A 13,326-nucleotide genomic window follows, 5' to 3' on the forward strand; every position below is an offset into this window, starting at 1 on the left:
AATCTGTTTTTAAATGCAGTATTATTGTTTGGGGAGGTTCCTCTGATCTAAGCACAGTTTGATAAGAGTAGTGGAAACAGGAGGGAGTTACAAACAGGACAAATTGTCACCCCTTATTTCGTAGCCTAAAAATATTTATATTACCATCTGTAAATATTAATGAGCTTTTAATATATGTGTATAAAAATCCGACTTACTACCAAAGATTCGGTAGTAAAATAAATAAAAATTTATTTAATTTTCCTCATCATAACCTTACCTTTTATGAAAGGAGACCTATTTATATGGGTATCTAACTTTACAATAAAATTTAAATTATTTTTTAATCCCCTGAATCAAAATATGAAGAAACTGTTAAAGAATTGAGTGATGATATTGGTCAGTTCTATGACAATGCAACATACCTGTATGTATTTTCATTAAGAACATTGTTCTTGTGTTTAATGTATAACTGTTTATTAATGTGTATGTTTATTTATTTGACAATGCATACATAAAGTTATAAGTGTAAATTTTGTAGCTTATGCGTTTTTTTTTTTATTTTACTTTTAAATGCAAGTATTATTAATATACATAATGTATGTATATATATATACAGTTTGGTTATGACAATGCACTAATTTTTTGTTACCTTTATGACAGTCTTACAAATGTAATGTGCAAATAAATAATTAAATTGAATATAATGCAATATACAATGAAAAAGGCTGTCTCAAATATGTTTACAATTTCATCTATAAAATAAGAACCAGTAAGTAATTAAATATCCAATTCTGTATAATTAACAATAAAAATATAAACGCTTCCACAAAGAAAAATATCTGGAAAAATGTTCTGAAATAACATCACATGATTTAGCAGAATTGTAACTTGGAAAATACGAGTATTTCATTACACACTTAAATTCAGCAACAACTCCTTTCTTTAGTCACATCGTAAAGTGTGACATACTGGGGACACTGAAGTTACTTAAGAGGATGAAAGTTGGTTTAATTAGTAACATTAGTGAGAGTCAAACAAAGTTGTCTAGGAGAAAGTTGTGTTGTACACTCAGTGATGTTTCTTGCTGCTGGCTTGCTGAGTAATTGCTTGAAATATAAAAGATAAAAGTTGTACATTTGAACAAACAATACCACAAACCTCACTTCTTCACCAAGTACCCTTTTTCACCTTCTTTAAAAATTCTCCATTCTAAAACACATACAGGGTGCATTATGAAAGTAATGTACATATATTCTAAGAAAATTAGATTTATTCATCCGTTCAGTACAAATAGTTAAAATTTTTCAAAATAGTCTCCTCCTGCATCAATAAACCTGCGGAGATGATTCTTCCATGCCTGGAACTCCTCAACACAGAAACTTTGTAATGTGAGCTTGGCTGTTCTTCACAGCTCTCTCTTCAGTAGGGGGAACAATGGACCCAAGTCAGAGCTGTAAGGAGGTTTGGGCACCACGGGGGTCTTATTCTGGGTCAGGTAGTTGATAACGATGAAGGCTGTGTGGCTAGGGACATTATGATGGAGCTTGAAGTAGTCTTTGATATTAGGCCTGACACGTACGACCCGGCGTTTCAGTCTCTTGAGCACTTCCAGATAAAAGGCTGTGTTGGCAGTGTGTCCTTGCAATACAAACTCAAAGTGGATGATTCCTCGAACGTCAAAGAAGACAACCAGCATTATTTTGATATGAGTTTTTCTCATGCGTCCTTTTTTGGGTTTGGGAGAATATTGTGTGTGCCAGTCGGAACTCTGCCTTTTAGATTCTGGATCGTACTCGAACATCCAAGATTCGTTCCCGATTAGAATTGAGTTTAAAATGTCTGAATCATTTCTAATCAATTCCAACAATTCTTCACTGCACGAACCTCGAACCTTTTTCTGCGCCTCCATCAACATCTTCGGCACAAGCTTCGCACACACCTTTCACATTTGCAAATCCTCTGTCACTATCCCATGTACTGCTGACAAGTTCAAGGAGTCAGCGATTACCTGGATACTTAACCGACGGTCTGAACTCAAAACTTCGCGCGCACACACTGGGCTGTTTTCATTAGTTCATCAGTTGGGCGACCAGAACGGGGCTTGTTGGTGACCTCCTGCCAGCCCTCCTTGAAGGAAATGCATTGCTCCTCAAAGGCCTCTTAAGTTATTTTTAGGGTTCATGGGAAGGATTCTTAATCCCCTCAAGTTATGTCACTGTTATGCACCAGATTTTCATTTAATGTATGAATCTGTATTTACTATTGGTAGTACTGAGGTATTCAAGTATTGGAGGGAGAACCACTTGACCAAGGAATAAAAGAGTGACTTTAATGAGAAATAATGTACAGCTTGTAAAATTGTGAAATTATTCAAGTTCCTTACTAAAAACATAAATGATTCCACATTATAATAAAGCCATGTCCACACAAGGCTGTGTTTGTAATAATGTGTAATATAAAAAGTATACATCCAAGATTAGCTAAAGATAATAACAGCGGATTGTATTATGAGTAGAATAAAGAACATTTTCAGATGTAAATTTAAAAGCCATCATGGTTTTAATATATTTATATTAATAGAAAACAGTACAGTACGTTCACAAGTATGACTTTTCCACATAAGACCTCTGACCCTAAAACCCATCATCCAAAACAATCTATAACAAACTATGGGTTTTTTATTTCTGTTAAAAATTGCAACATTTTTTTATAAGAAAATTTTACAGAATGTGGCAATACGAAATAAAGTGAGAAATTTCACTAGTTAATATCAGACTTTATGAGCAAGAACTTATTACATTGATAAATAAAGCACCAATATAAAAAAATATTTTAATTGGCTAATTTTAGGGCAACTTTTTTATTAGTCACAGGGTTGGTATACCTGACAAATATTTAAAGACCTTGTCATAATGTTGAATTTAATTTCACATTAAATATTTACCAGTATATATTTTTCCTTTCAAATTTTAAGTCAATTATAGTTATCCAATCTTTATAATTGATATATAGAATACATGTTCAGTTTAATTCTGGAAACCGGTGAGAGACCCCAAACATTTGCATGGCGATCACAGATCAAGGAGGCAGTTCTGGAAATGAAACATTCCTTGTAAACTTAAGAATTCTTATGCAAATGTTTTATGCTCCATTATAATAAGCATGTGACGAGCTATTAAACTCTTTAACTGCTGCACTCTTGTTAATATAAGTGGATCTGCTTTTGCATGTTATTGCCATTCCCATATTTACATGTTTCCAATAACTGCTTGGTTAAATAGTAACTATAGATGAGCCGCATTGAAAGCGACTGTTGTTATTATTACTGGGTTTGTCAGCTGTTATGTAAAATATACACTACGAGTGGTAAAGTGGCCACTGATTGGTTGGTAAGGAATGAGGAGGGGGAAGTGAGTCTGTGCTTCTTCTCCCTTTCCACATCTCTCTCTCTCTCTCTCTCTCTCACTCCCTTACTTAATAGGTCACTTTCAAAGCGGCTCATTTATAATAACTGCCAACTGTTAACTACAGATCATAGCAGTGTTTTATGAATTTACATGTTTCCAATAACTGCTTGGATAAATAGTAACTAATAACTGCTAACTGTGATCATAGCAGTGTTTTATTAAATTGGAAAACCCAATAGTATTTTTGGATTACTTTTGCACTCTATAGGCTAAACTATAATACTATTGCCAAATTCATACAAGTGTGCAGTCAACGCTGTTGAATGTTGTTCAGTGTGAGTTTTTACCAGGGTTTCTCAATACAATTAGTCTACGAAAGAGATAGACTATTAGAAAATTTTTTGCCAGGAAAGTTATAGTAGTGGAATTTAGTCTCCTACACTAGCTGGGATGGTACTGAAGAGAGAGCAAGGCTGTAATCTTCAACTGAGTACGCTGTAACACAGTGACAGCTGAAATCTGCTGTCTATCTGTGTTTATGTGTGTATTTGAAGAGACGAAACATTGTCAAAATAGCTGCACTAGGCTGAGTATCCACTAAGTACCTACACTTGCAAGTTTTTGAATAAGCCCTTTATTACCAAGTGTACGCATATTTTGGAAACAATTATATCAGCCATTTTTTAATTCAGTGTTGTCATTGATGCACTAAAAAAAAATTATATATTGTTTTGAAAACAATGCTTTTGCATGAAGTGCATTTTACAATTTTAGCAGAGCATTTGACTAAAACTTTCATTTACTTCTTAAAAAATAATACTATTACATCAGTGAAAATTAATTTAATTTATTTGGAAGTTACTTACAAAATCGTAGACTAACTGTATGGAGGGTTAATGGTCACCATTCAGTAAAATCTCATTAATGTCCCCAAGGATCAATCCTTGACTGTTTCTTTACTTTTCATAATAACAATAAACTATTTGCCAGTTAATCTTACATTGCATTCTTTTATGCATGCAGACGATACAGTTCTGCTGTGAGTTAACTCTAATAATAATAAACTCCATTTGTTGTTAATATATACTTTTAAACGTGTTTCAATGTAGTTTGTCTACCTTCATAAAAAAAATATCAACCAATAATATTTTCTTTAAACAAATACCTGTAGTAATATGTCAGTCCTGCAAAATTAAATTTTTAGGAATGATGTCAGATAAAAAAATCATCTATGTATCATCACTTATTCGTGATGAGGCAATTTTACAATCTCACATATACTGCGGCACAATTTTCATGGATTTTAATTTTCGTGCTAGGTTCTGCAGCGTCCCTGTTGTTTTCTTTTTCTTTCACACTTTACCTATTATTACAATTAAATGTGTTAGATCCAAAAAAATCACTGAGTTTTGCTAATAAGAGAATTTCAGAATCAATCATGCTAAATCGGTTGTAGAGAAATCGACTGCTTAACTGTCATCAGCAAAAACCAAAGTTTGAATGATTGAAAACTTCATATCTGGTTTCTTATATTTCTATGAAAAGCTATCTGTAACAGTTTATCTAAATTAAACATGAATGTGTTAATTGGGACCAAGTGGTGTTGATATCTTGTTGCTCAATAGTATTACGTTTTATGACTTAATTCACAAAACAAATTAGAAGTACATTTTATATTTAGTGAATCATGTCATAAAATGTAATTTGATCCAATGTAATTTACAAAGTGAAGTTTTTTATATTTAACCTGTTACTGCAAGACAGCTACTAAACCCCTGCTCCTATCAGCACCATGGCTCATACTACTGAGAACCCTGCTTTAACCATTGAGTTTAGACACATGTGCTGATCATGTGATTCTATTCCATTCACCAAAAGCAGTTAGTGTATTTCTGCTATATCGTTGTGATGTCCTTTCTATGGATTTAGATGTAGTAACTAATATTCCAAGTGGGAGCATGCTAGACTATGTGTCTTGTACCTGACTTAGCTCAAGTTTCATGCATAGTTTTAAGTTTATAGCTCATTTCATTTTCAAGATACCCGGTGGAAGACAAACATATGGAAGAAAAATATCATCAGCTTTCAAAATATAAAAAATGTCATGTCTCAACTCCCTGTCAGGATATTGTGCGGACAGTTAGAATTCGCTGAGGCTCATCCAAATCCCATGGTGTGACATGCACCATCATTTAATCTTACAACTCTATAGCTCAATTCGTTTCTAGGGACAGATATACAGATAAAATGTTTTTTTTTCAAGCCCCTGAGTTATAGACCAAGACAAATAATATTGACACTAAAATACCTTTGATATAGAAGAGTCCAGTTCTGGTGACAAAAGTGTATCCAATTCCAAACTTTCTCTTCTATACAATCACATCTCAAAAGGGTTTGCATTATAATTTTATTAATTTTAATATATAATTCTGTCTTCGAACTTCACTAAGTCTACAAGTCAAGATTTCAAAAAGAGTAAAAAGCAATACTTTCTTCTTTTGTGATTTTTATAGAAAGCAGATCATAACAATTAATTGTATTCAAATCTTGCAGTTCTTATGCTGTAATACTTCATTGGTTCTGGATTTAGATACCTTTACTCAATATTGAATTTTGAATTTCTCCCTTTACAATTAGAGAAATTTTTTGGTCATCAAACAAATTGATAAAGATTATTTATTTGACCACTGCTACCAACCATTGACAAAACTGCTGAAGAAGGGCAGGCATGTATCAGCATATGATATTTAATGACTTGGAGTTCTAAAACGTTGAGTTGGAAACTATTTCTTTCAGTCAACTATTTTAAAGAATTTAATAGCATTATGACTATTTAAAATCAAATTTAAGAATATTAAGGCCAAATAAATAAACGCACAGTGATAAAATGTATGTCATAATACAAATTGTTCTCACATTTGATAGTTTTTCTGAGGGGAAGAAGAAAAAAGTAAAGTTGCTCATACAACTTAAAGAAAATATTTTTTTTTAACATAGAGAATAAATGGTTGGCAGGTTTGAATTACTTATACTACCATGGTAAATAAGAGGATATAATTTTATGGCTCATAATGTTTAAATCCTCTTAAAAAAAAGGTATTAATAGTAACAATAAATCTACAGGGGTAATACTTCTTCAGATATTTACGCTTATTATTGGCCATTGCAGTTTTCATGTACATTAATATTTAAACAAGATTGAGAAAATGTTTCTCCAAGAAAATAAACAACAACACTTAGTCAAAATGACCACTTTTATTACAATGTTGCATTTATTTTTAATAACATAACGCCTGACACATTTCCTCGACATAAAGTTATATATTACAAAACCCTAGCCTTAACCTATGGAAATAATGTTTTTTTTTTAATTAATTACCTACAGAAAATAATCAATCTTACTAGATATAAGTGCTACGGTACTTAATTATGCAGAATACAAATAAGATAATATTGATGTTATATAAAACAACATGAACAACAGATATAATGAGGTTTTACCAAATTAAGAGACTATATCACATGTATTCCTGTATCTTCACCTCCAACAACAAGACATGATGAAACCATGGATAACTGAACATGCAGAGGATCATCATGCCCCTTAAATTTAATCCGTCATGAAAAATGGCCATCTGATGAAGTGTGTTATGTTTTCATTGCAGTATAAAAATAAATTAATTTCCTTAAATCACTAAATATAGACATGATGAACGACGTTAACGACTAAAACACTATTGATCCCCAACAAAAACATTTTTGTAAGGCACCAGAAGGTTGCAGGTGGAGATACAAGGAACGTGGCTGAGTCTAGAGTTCTGATCGGGTCACATACATAGGCGAGACTCATATTGTAAAAAGTCTTTTCAACACAATAGTTCAGTATCAAAATATATTTCGTAAAAACATTACAATGATAAAAAGTTGTAAACACGCACAAGAGTCTGGGTTATGTGCAGCATTAAACCACCTCTCACATCGAGCAGCCCTAAATAATAAATAAGTTGAACCAACCACCCTGGATTTACTTGTTTTAGCGTTACGTTAGTGTTGGATGAAACACATCTGGAAGTATGGGATGATGTGATGTGATCGTCTTGTATCGATACTTAAATTTGAATGTTCACTTGGCCTGAAACTGAACAACAATCACATTAATACATTCGCTTTATTTATCACAATTTATAAAACATTACCAAACTTATTTTATGATTCCTGATATCATTCTTTATTTATCAACATAGTTTCCATTTTTGTTTCAAGTCTTGTCATAACGTTTTACAAGCTTTTAAATGCCCATGTAGAAGTCAGCCCCTTTTGAGAATGACCAATCTTTTAACTGCTTCTTTCACCTCGTCAGTGTTGAAGCGCTTACCACCGAAAAACTCCTTTGGATAGCAAAACAAGTGAAAGTCGCCCGGCACCAAGTCCGGGCTCTAAGGCAGTCAATCTCTTCCCAACCAAATGATCTGATCGGGTCTGGCGTTGTCATGCAAAGAGAACTCCAGATTTCAATAGGAAACGTTGCTAATTTTGTATTGCACGTCGAAGTTTAGTAATCACAATAAACAGCAGCATTTATTGTTCTTCTTTATTCCATAAACTCGACTAACAATATTACATGTCTCACCCAAAACAGGGTCACCATAAATTTGCATGTTGAGATTGTTTGTTTGGCCTTGATATTAACGGTGACATTGTGTGATGCCATTCTATTGACTGGCGTTTTGTTTTTGAAGTTAAGTGAGAAACCCATGTCTCGTCACCTGTGACAATGTTCACTAAAAGTGTATCACATTACTCATGGCATTAAACCACAAACTCAATAGCACAACCCATTCTTCTTGTTTAGTGTTCCTCAGTAAGCAGCCTGGGAAACTAACGTGAGCATAATTTGCGATATTTCAAATGTTCAGAGACAATTCTGTGCAATGTCGTTTTAGTTATGGTTGGAAATTCCAAAACTAATGATGAAATAGTAAATCGCTGATCTTCACAAATTTTTTTCTCAACGACATTTACCAAATCTCCCTTGATCACTAATGGCCCGATTGCGGTTCATCATGGACATTTACCCATCTACCATTGAAAGCACTCATCCACTTCTGCACTTTGCTGTCACTCACTGCATTAGGGATGTGCACTTCACTTATATGTCTACAAATATCCGCAGCTGGATCATTTCTTGCTGTAAAAAACCCGGATAATTGATCGTATTTTGCAACCAGCGGGTTGATCACTTGTTTTGAACATCTTAAGTTGGCACACATGCGCATCGCGTTGTTCGCTCACCGCTCGAGTAGTTACTGCGAGAGGGACCTAACTTGTCAAATGTACATATGATTTTATGCTCTCATTTAGGAGGACAGGGAGGAGAGGCTGACATCAACCATGCATGACACTGGCTCAGAGCTGACTATCATTAAAGATTTGTTCTTGTTATTATCTCCTAAAAACTAATTTTTTTATTTAACTTGCAATTGATTGCAATTGATTTATCTTGGATGGTTGAGAAATTGCACTTAAAATACTAATTCCTTGACGTTTTGTTGCATTTAGTACGCCGTAGTATTCTCCCATCTTTGTTTTAGGGTACCAAAAGTGTCTTTAAAACTTGTTTTTAAAACACTATCCATACAATGAATGGTACCATATATTAAAAGAGTGAATTCCTATCAAATTTATACATTATCATATATCAATTAGTGACCTGTGATGTATTTGATAACAAACTAAACAGCAATACCAGCTGTTTTAACCTGTTTTAATTAATCTAAACCTGTTAGTATGTTCAGTTACTTTCTACCAGTATCGACAAGTTTATCTTCAACAACTACTAAACCTTTTTGACAAGTTTAGGAGAAATGATAAAGACATGATAATCATGTCTTATTAGATTTGATTTCATTTTTAGTTAGTCAGTTTTGTGTTGTGTCCATGAAGGCGTGGTATTGTCTGCCAAATACACCATTCACTAATAAGGAAGCTTCTCAATGTTGAATGAATTGATTTTTATTTCCCAAATATATGTACAATATTACAAACCAAACTGTACAATTAGCTTCTAAATTTTTACATTACCGAACGGAGTTTGAAATGTGAACAAAGAATAAACATCATAAAAATAACATCATGTATAAAACATTGTCCTTGGGAAATGAGCCTGTATGGGCTATGATGCCTGTGCGCAGACTCGAGTTGCTCACGCCTGAATACAATGGTGTTAATGGTGTTATGTGAATGTTAACAGAACTACACAGCTGATGCTGCTGTGTACACTTAAACCCTCCAAGCGTCCCGCGCCGGAATTCCGGCGAATTAAATAAGCGCGTGTAGCGTCCACACCGGAATTCCGGCGAATTAAACACGTGCGGAAAAGAACAACTCCTGAATGAGCTAGCCGTGTCTGGTAGGCCTGATCGATATATCGTTGGAAAGGCCGTAAATGCACGAGTATTTTGATACCCAATACGATAATTTTCTTTAGGTATTTTGGCAACACTGACCCAAAACTTTCTCCCCTTTTGTTGTGTGCCAGCTGGTTAGTCTCGAGCGGGTCGCCTTTGTGTATGGTGCGTTAGTTTCGAGCGGGTCGCCTTTGTTTACGGTGCGTTACTGTGTTATTGTTTTGTTCTTTATTTAGTGCAATGGCAGAAGATTTTTTTTGGTAGATCAAGTGATTTGAGAGAAATGATTCACGAAGAAGATGGGGACATTGATAGTGATTTAGAAGCTGAAGAATGGCCAGACAAATGTATCACTACAAGACTACTCATCGGGCAGCGGCGAGGAATACGAACCAGACCTTGACAACATTTCTTCATCAGACTCAGGTGATTCAGACAACGGCAGTAGAACTAATACCAATAACGGAAATATATCAATACCATTACCACCTCCACAATCAAGTGAATGGGTTAGGACTTACTCAACCGAACCAGAATGTAATGTTGGAAATAGGTTTCAGGTTAGACAGCCAGGAGTAAAGAATGTGCCACCACCACGAAATAGTAAACCTATTGAGTACTTTTACTTATTTTTTACCAATGCTGTATGGAACCACATAGTCAGACACACTAACTACTATGCCCAGAACAAAATTAAAAACAAAGAGAGATTCTGGAACAATGCCCAACGCATTCTAGATTTACAAGATGGGTTGATATAAACTGTGTCAGACATAAAAAAGTTTTTCGCTTGTATTTTGAATATGGGTTTGATTAGACAGAAGAATCTACAAGCCTATTGGGACACTAGGGCCTCACAGACAATACCTTTTTTCCATAAAGTAATGTCATACAATAAATTCATGCTTATCAACTCTAACCTACATCTGACAATGGCGCCAACTCTCCGTCGTGGACAACCCAATTATGATCCCTGGGTGAAAATTAGATTTTTATTAGACCATCTAAATAAAAAATTCAACAGCCTACTTTACTGCTTATCAAAATGTTTTGTATTGATGAATCCGTAGTGGGAATGAAAAAACCGTTGTGTCTTCATACAATATATGCCCAATAAAAAACATGCCCGCTACGGAATAAAAAAATTTGAAGTATGTGATAGCAAAAACCAGTTACATTTTACATTTTGAGCTTTATTAGCGGTAGTGATTTTTTAAAAAGGAAACCCGGCACCTTTTACTGAAAAAGTTATATTAGAAATCATGCAAAAAGCAGGTTTGTTGGATAAGGGTCACCACTTATTCACAGATAATTTTTTATACCCAAAATCCCTCTTGCTGAGAAGCTTTTGAACCGTTCAACTTTTATCACTGGTACAATAAATAAAAGATCTAAATTTATTTGCAAACAAGGCATTGAACAGAAATTAAAAGCTAGAGAAAGTGTATATTTCAGAAAAAGGTGAATTACTTTTTGTTGGATTTCGACAGACGTCTACCCGAAAAAACCGGTTTTTCTTATTTACTACTGCAGGGCATGCTGAAGATAAAAATTATCAGAAGCAAAAAAGGCCAAGAAGGTGTCAAACCAGTTGTTATACATAATTACAACCAAGCTATGGGAGGAGTAGACAACTCTGACAAGTCCATTTATCATTTATCTTGTACACGTCCTACCCAAAAGTACTGGAAGAAACTCTTTCTAAATTTTATCGACATGGCTCTATTCAATGCCTTTCTTTTGTATGCAAATAACAGTGACCAACCAAATGGATAGAAGGAATTTTTATTGTAGACATCATTGAGACACTGGCAGAAAATGATACTGTTCTACCAATACCACAACCAGGTCCAGGAGGTGATACTTCTCACAAGCTCACTCACTTACCCAACAAGAATGATCGGATTTGCGTTGTATGCAACAAGAAAAGCACATATTGGTGCCCAGAGTGCAACTGTGGCATCCACAAACATTGCCTACCCTTATTTGGATCACTTTTGGAGGCCTTCTGCTAAAGGGAGGAAAAGAAAGAGGCAAGCCTCCCCCAACTGCTCTTCGGACTAAGATTTTTCGAAGAAAAAAAGAGTGTACCAAGTTCGGTATATTGTAAATAGTGTTGTCAGTATAAGGTTTTATGTAAATATTTAAACATCTTCTTTTTCTACATTAATTTTATTGAACATAATTGCTATTTTGGATTTTTTAATAACAATAAAAAAAGTGATGGTTATCTAAGTGAAAAGTTGATAAATTTTTGTTTTCTTTTTTAATTTTTGATTTATAAGCTCTAAGTTTCAACACATATTTTTGGTGAGTAAATTATATAATATTATCCTTACTAAGAATTTATTTATACTGATTACAATGGTATGCTATAGTGTATGATTATTTCCATATTTGTATTTTTTGCAAATTTTTATTTGAATGTCTGCAAAACGGCTAAATGATGCTGGACGTTCAAGGTGGTTTATACGGGACGCTGGGAGGGTTAACGTTACCCAGACCAGAACATCATTTGCTAAACCTTATCCACAACCGGATTACAACAAAGGGAAACAGGTCTGTAAGGGATGATGATGCACCAATCATTTTAGCTGCGGTTCAGCTCAATACATGTTGACTCATCTAGAAGAGTGGTTACTGTTACCGATGCAGGAACTAGCCAATGATACTCAGGATGGTCATTCCATTTCAAATCAACCAATTAAAAAAAGTATTTTTGGATCTTTACCTCTCAGATTTTGGTGATTTTTTTTCTTATGCAAGTTGCACTTACCAAGACTAGTTAAAATGAAAAATTTGACATTTTTATACCTTTTGCTGTTTGAGTAACAGGCTTTTGTAAAGGCAGTTTTTGGTCATTTCTCAGTATTCTCCAAACTACGTAGCTAAAAAAACTATTAAAGCTACAAGAGCTCAAATTTGTGGCATTCTCTTCCATTTGAAATGCTCTCTAATTTGATGTCACATGATTGTTTTATGTATTTTGAATTTTTTTGTATCCTCCAAAGAACTGTTTTAGAAAAACCCAAAATACGTCCCCTTTCAGTTTTTTAAAAATATATTTTATTTGTGCTACAACTGACTACATATGCAAAAATTCAAAATGGGACGTAAATGGGTTCTTATTAAAAAAAATATGTTGTACACACCGGTTTGTTTGGTGTAAGCAGCCATTGCTATGTACATTAAGGTATTACGTTCTACAGTCAGTTAGTTGTTTGTGAAATTATCTCCCTTTGCCAGTTTATGTTTTACATTTACTTGGTTAATACTTCTAAATGGTATAGGAAAACATTTTTTTTACATGTTACGCTTTTTGTTTAGAAAATACTGAGACATGACCAAAAACTGCCTTTTTGTGTGTTACTCCAAAACCAACAGGTGGAAAAATATCAAATTTTGCATTTTAACTAGTAAAAAAAAAGAAAAAAAGTTAGGGCTAAGAAGCCCTCTCTAACACTTAACCTGGGGACCAACGGCTTAAAGGTGACTTCCGAACCACCACCAATGGCCGGGCAGGCGGGCCG

The 13,326-nt window shown here is 34.2% G+C and overlaps 2 protein-coding genes across 2 annotated transcripts in view; both read right to left on the reverse strand.

Annotated features, from left to right (window-relative positions):
* Positions 1 to 1,387: 1,387 nt before the first annotated feature.
* On the reverse strand, positions 1,388 to 1,897 carry LOC124353578 (histone-lysine N-methyltransferase SETMAR-like). The gene has a single exon (XM_046803485.1). It carries the CDS (start codon positions 1,895 to 1,897, stop codon positions 1,388 to 1,390), a length of 510 nt encoding a protein of 169 aa, XP_046659441.1.
* A 4,728-nt stretch (positions 1,898 to 6,625) lies between these two features.
* Positions 6,626 to 13,326, reverse strand: part of LOC124373425 (protein krasavietz) — a 36,219-nt gene continuing 29,518 nt past the window's right edge. Inside the window, exon 11 of the mRNA XM_046831800.1 lies at positions 6,626 to 7,527. The gene's annotated coding sequence lies outside the window, so the exon portion shown is untranslated. The remainder of the gene's footprint in view (positions 7,528 to 13,326) is intronic.

This window comes from Homalodisca vitripennis, chromosome 1 (assembly GCF_021130785.1).
Source record: "Homalodisca vitripennis isolate AUS2020 chromosome 1, UT_GWSS_2.1, whole genome shotgun sequence".
Classification (NCBI taxonomy): Eukaryota; Metazoa; Arthropoda; class Insecta; order Hemiptera; family Cicadellidae; genus Homalodisca; species Homalodisca vitripennis.

Coding starts and splice junctions, on each gene's coding strand:
- LOC124353578 (XM_046803485.1), bottom strand. CDS start 1,897: ATGTTGATGGAGGCGCAGAAAAAGGTTCGAGGTTCGTGCAGTGAAGAA.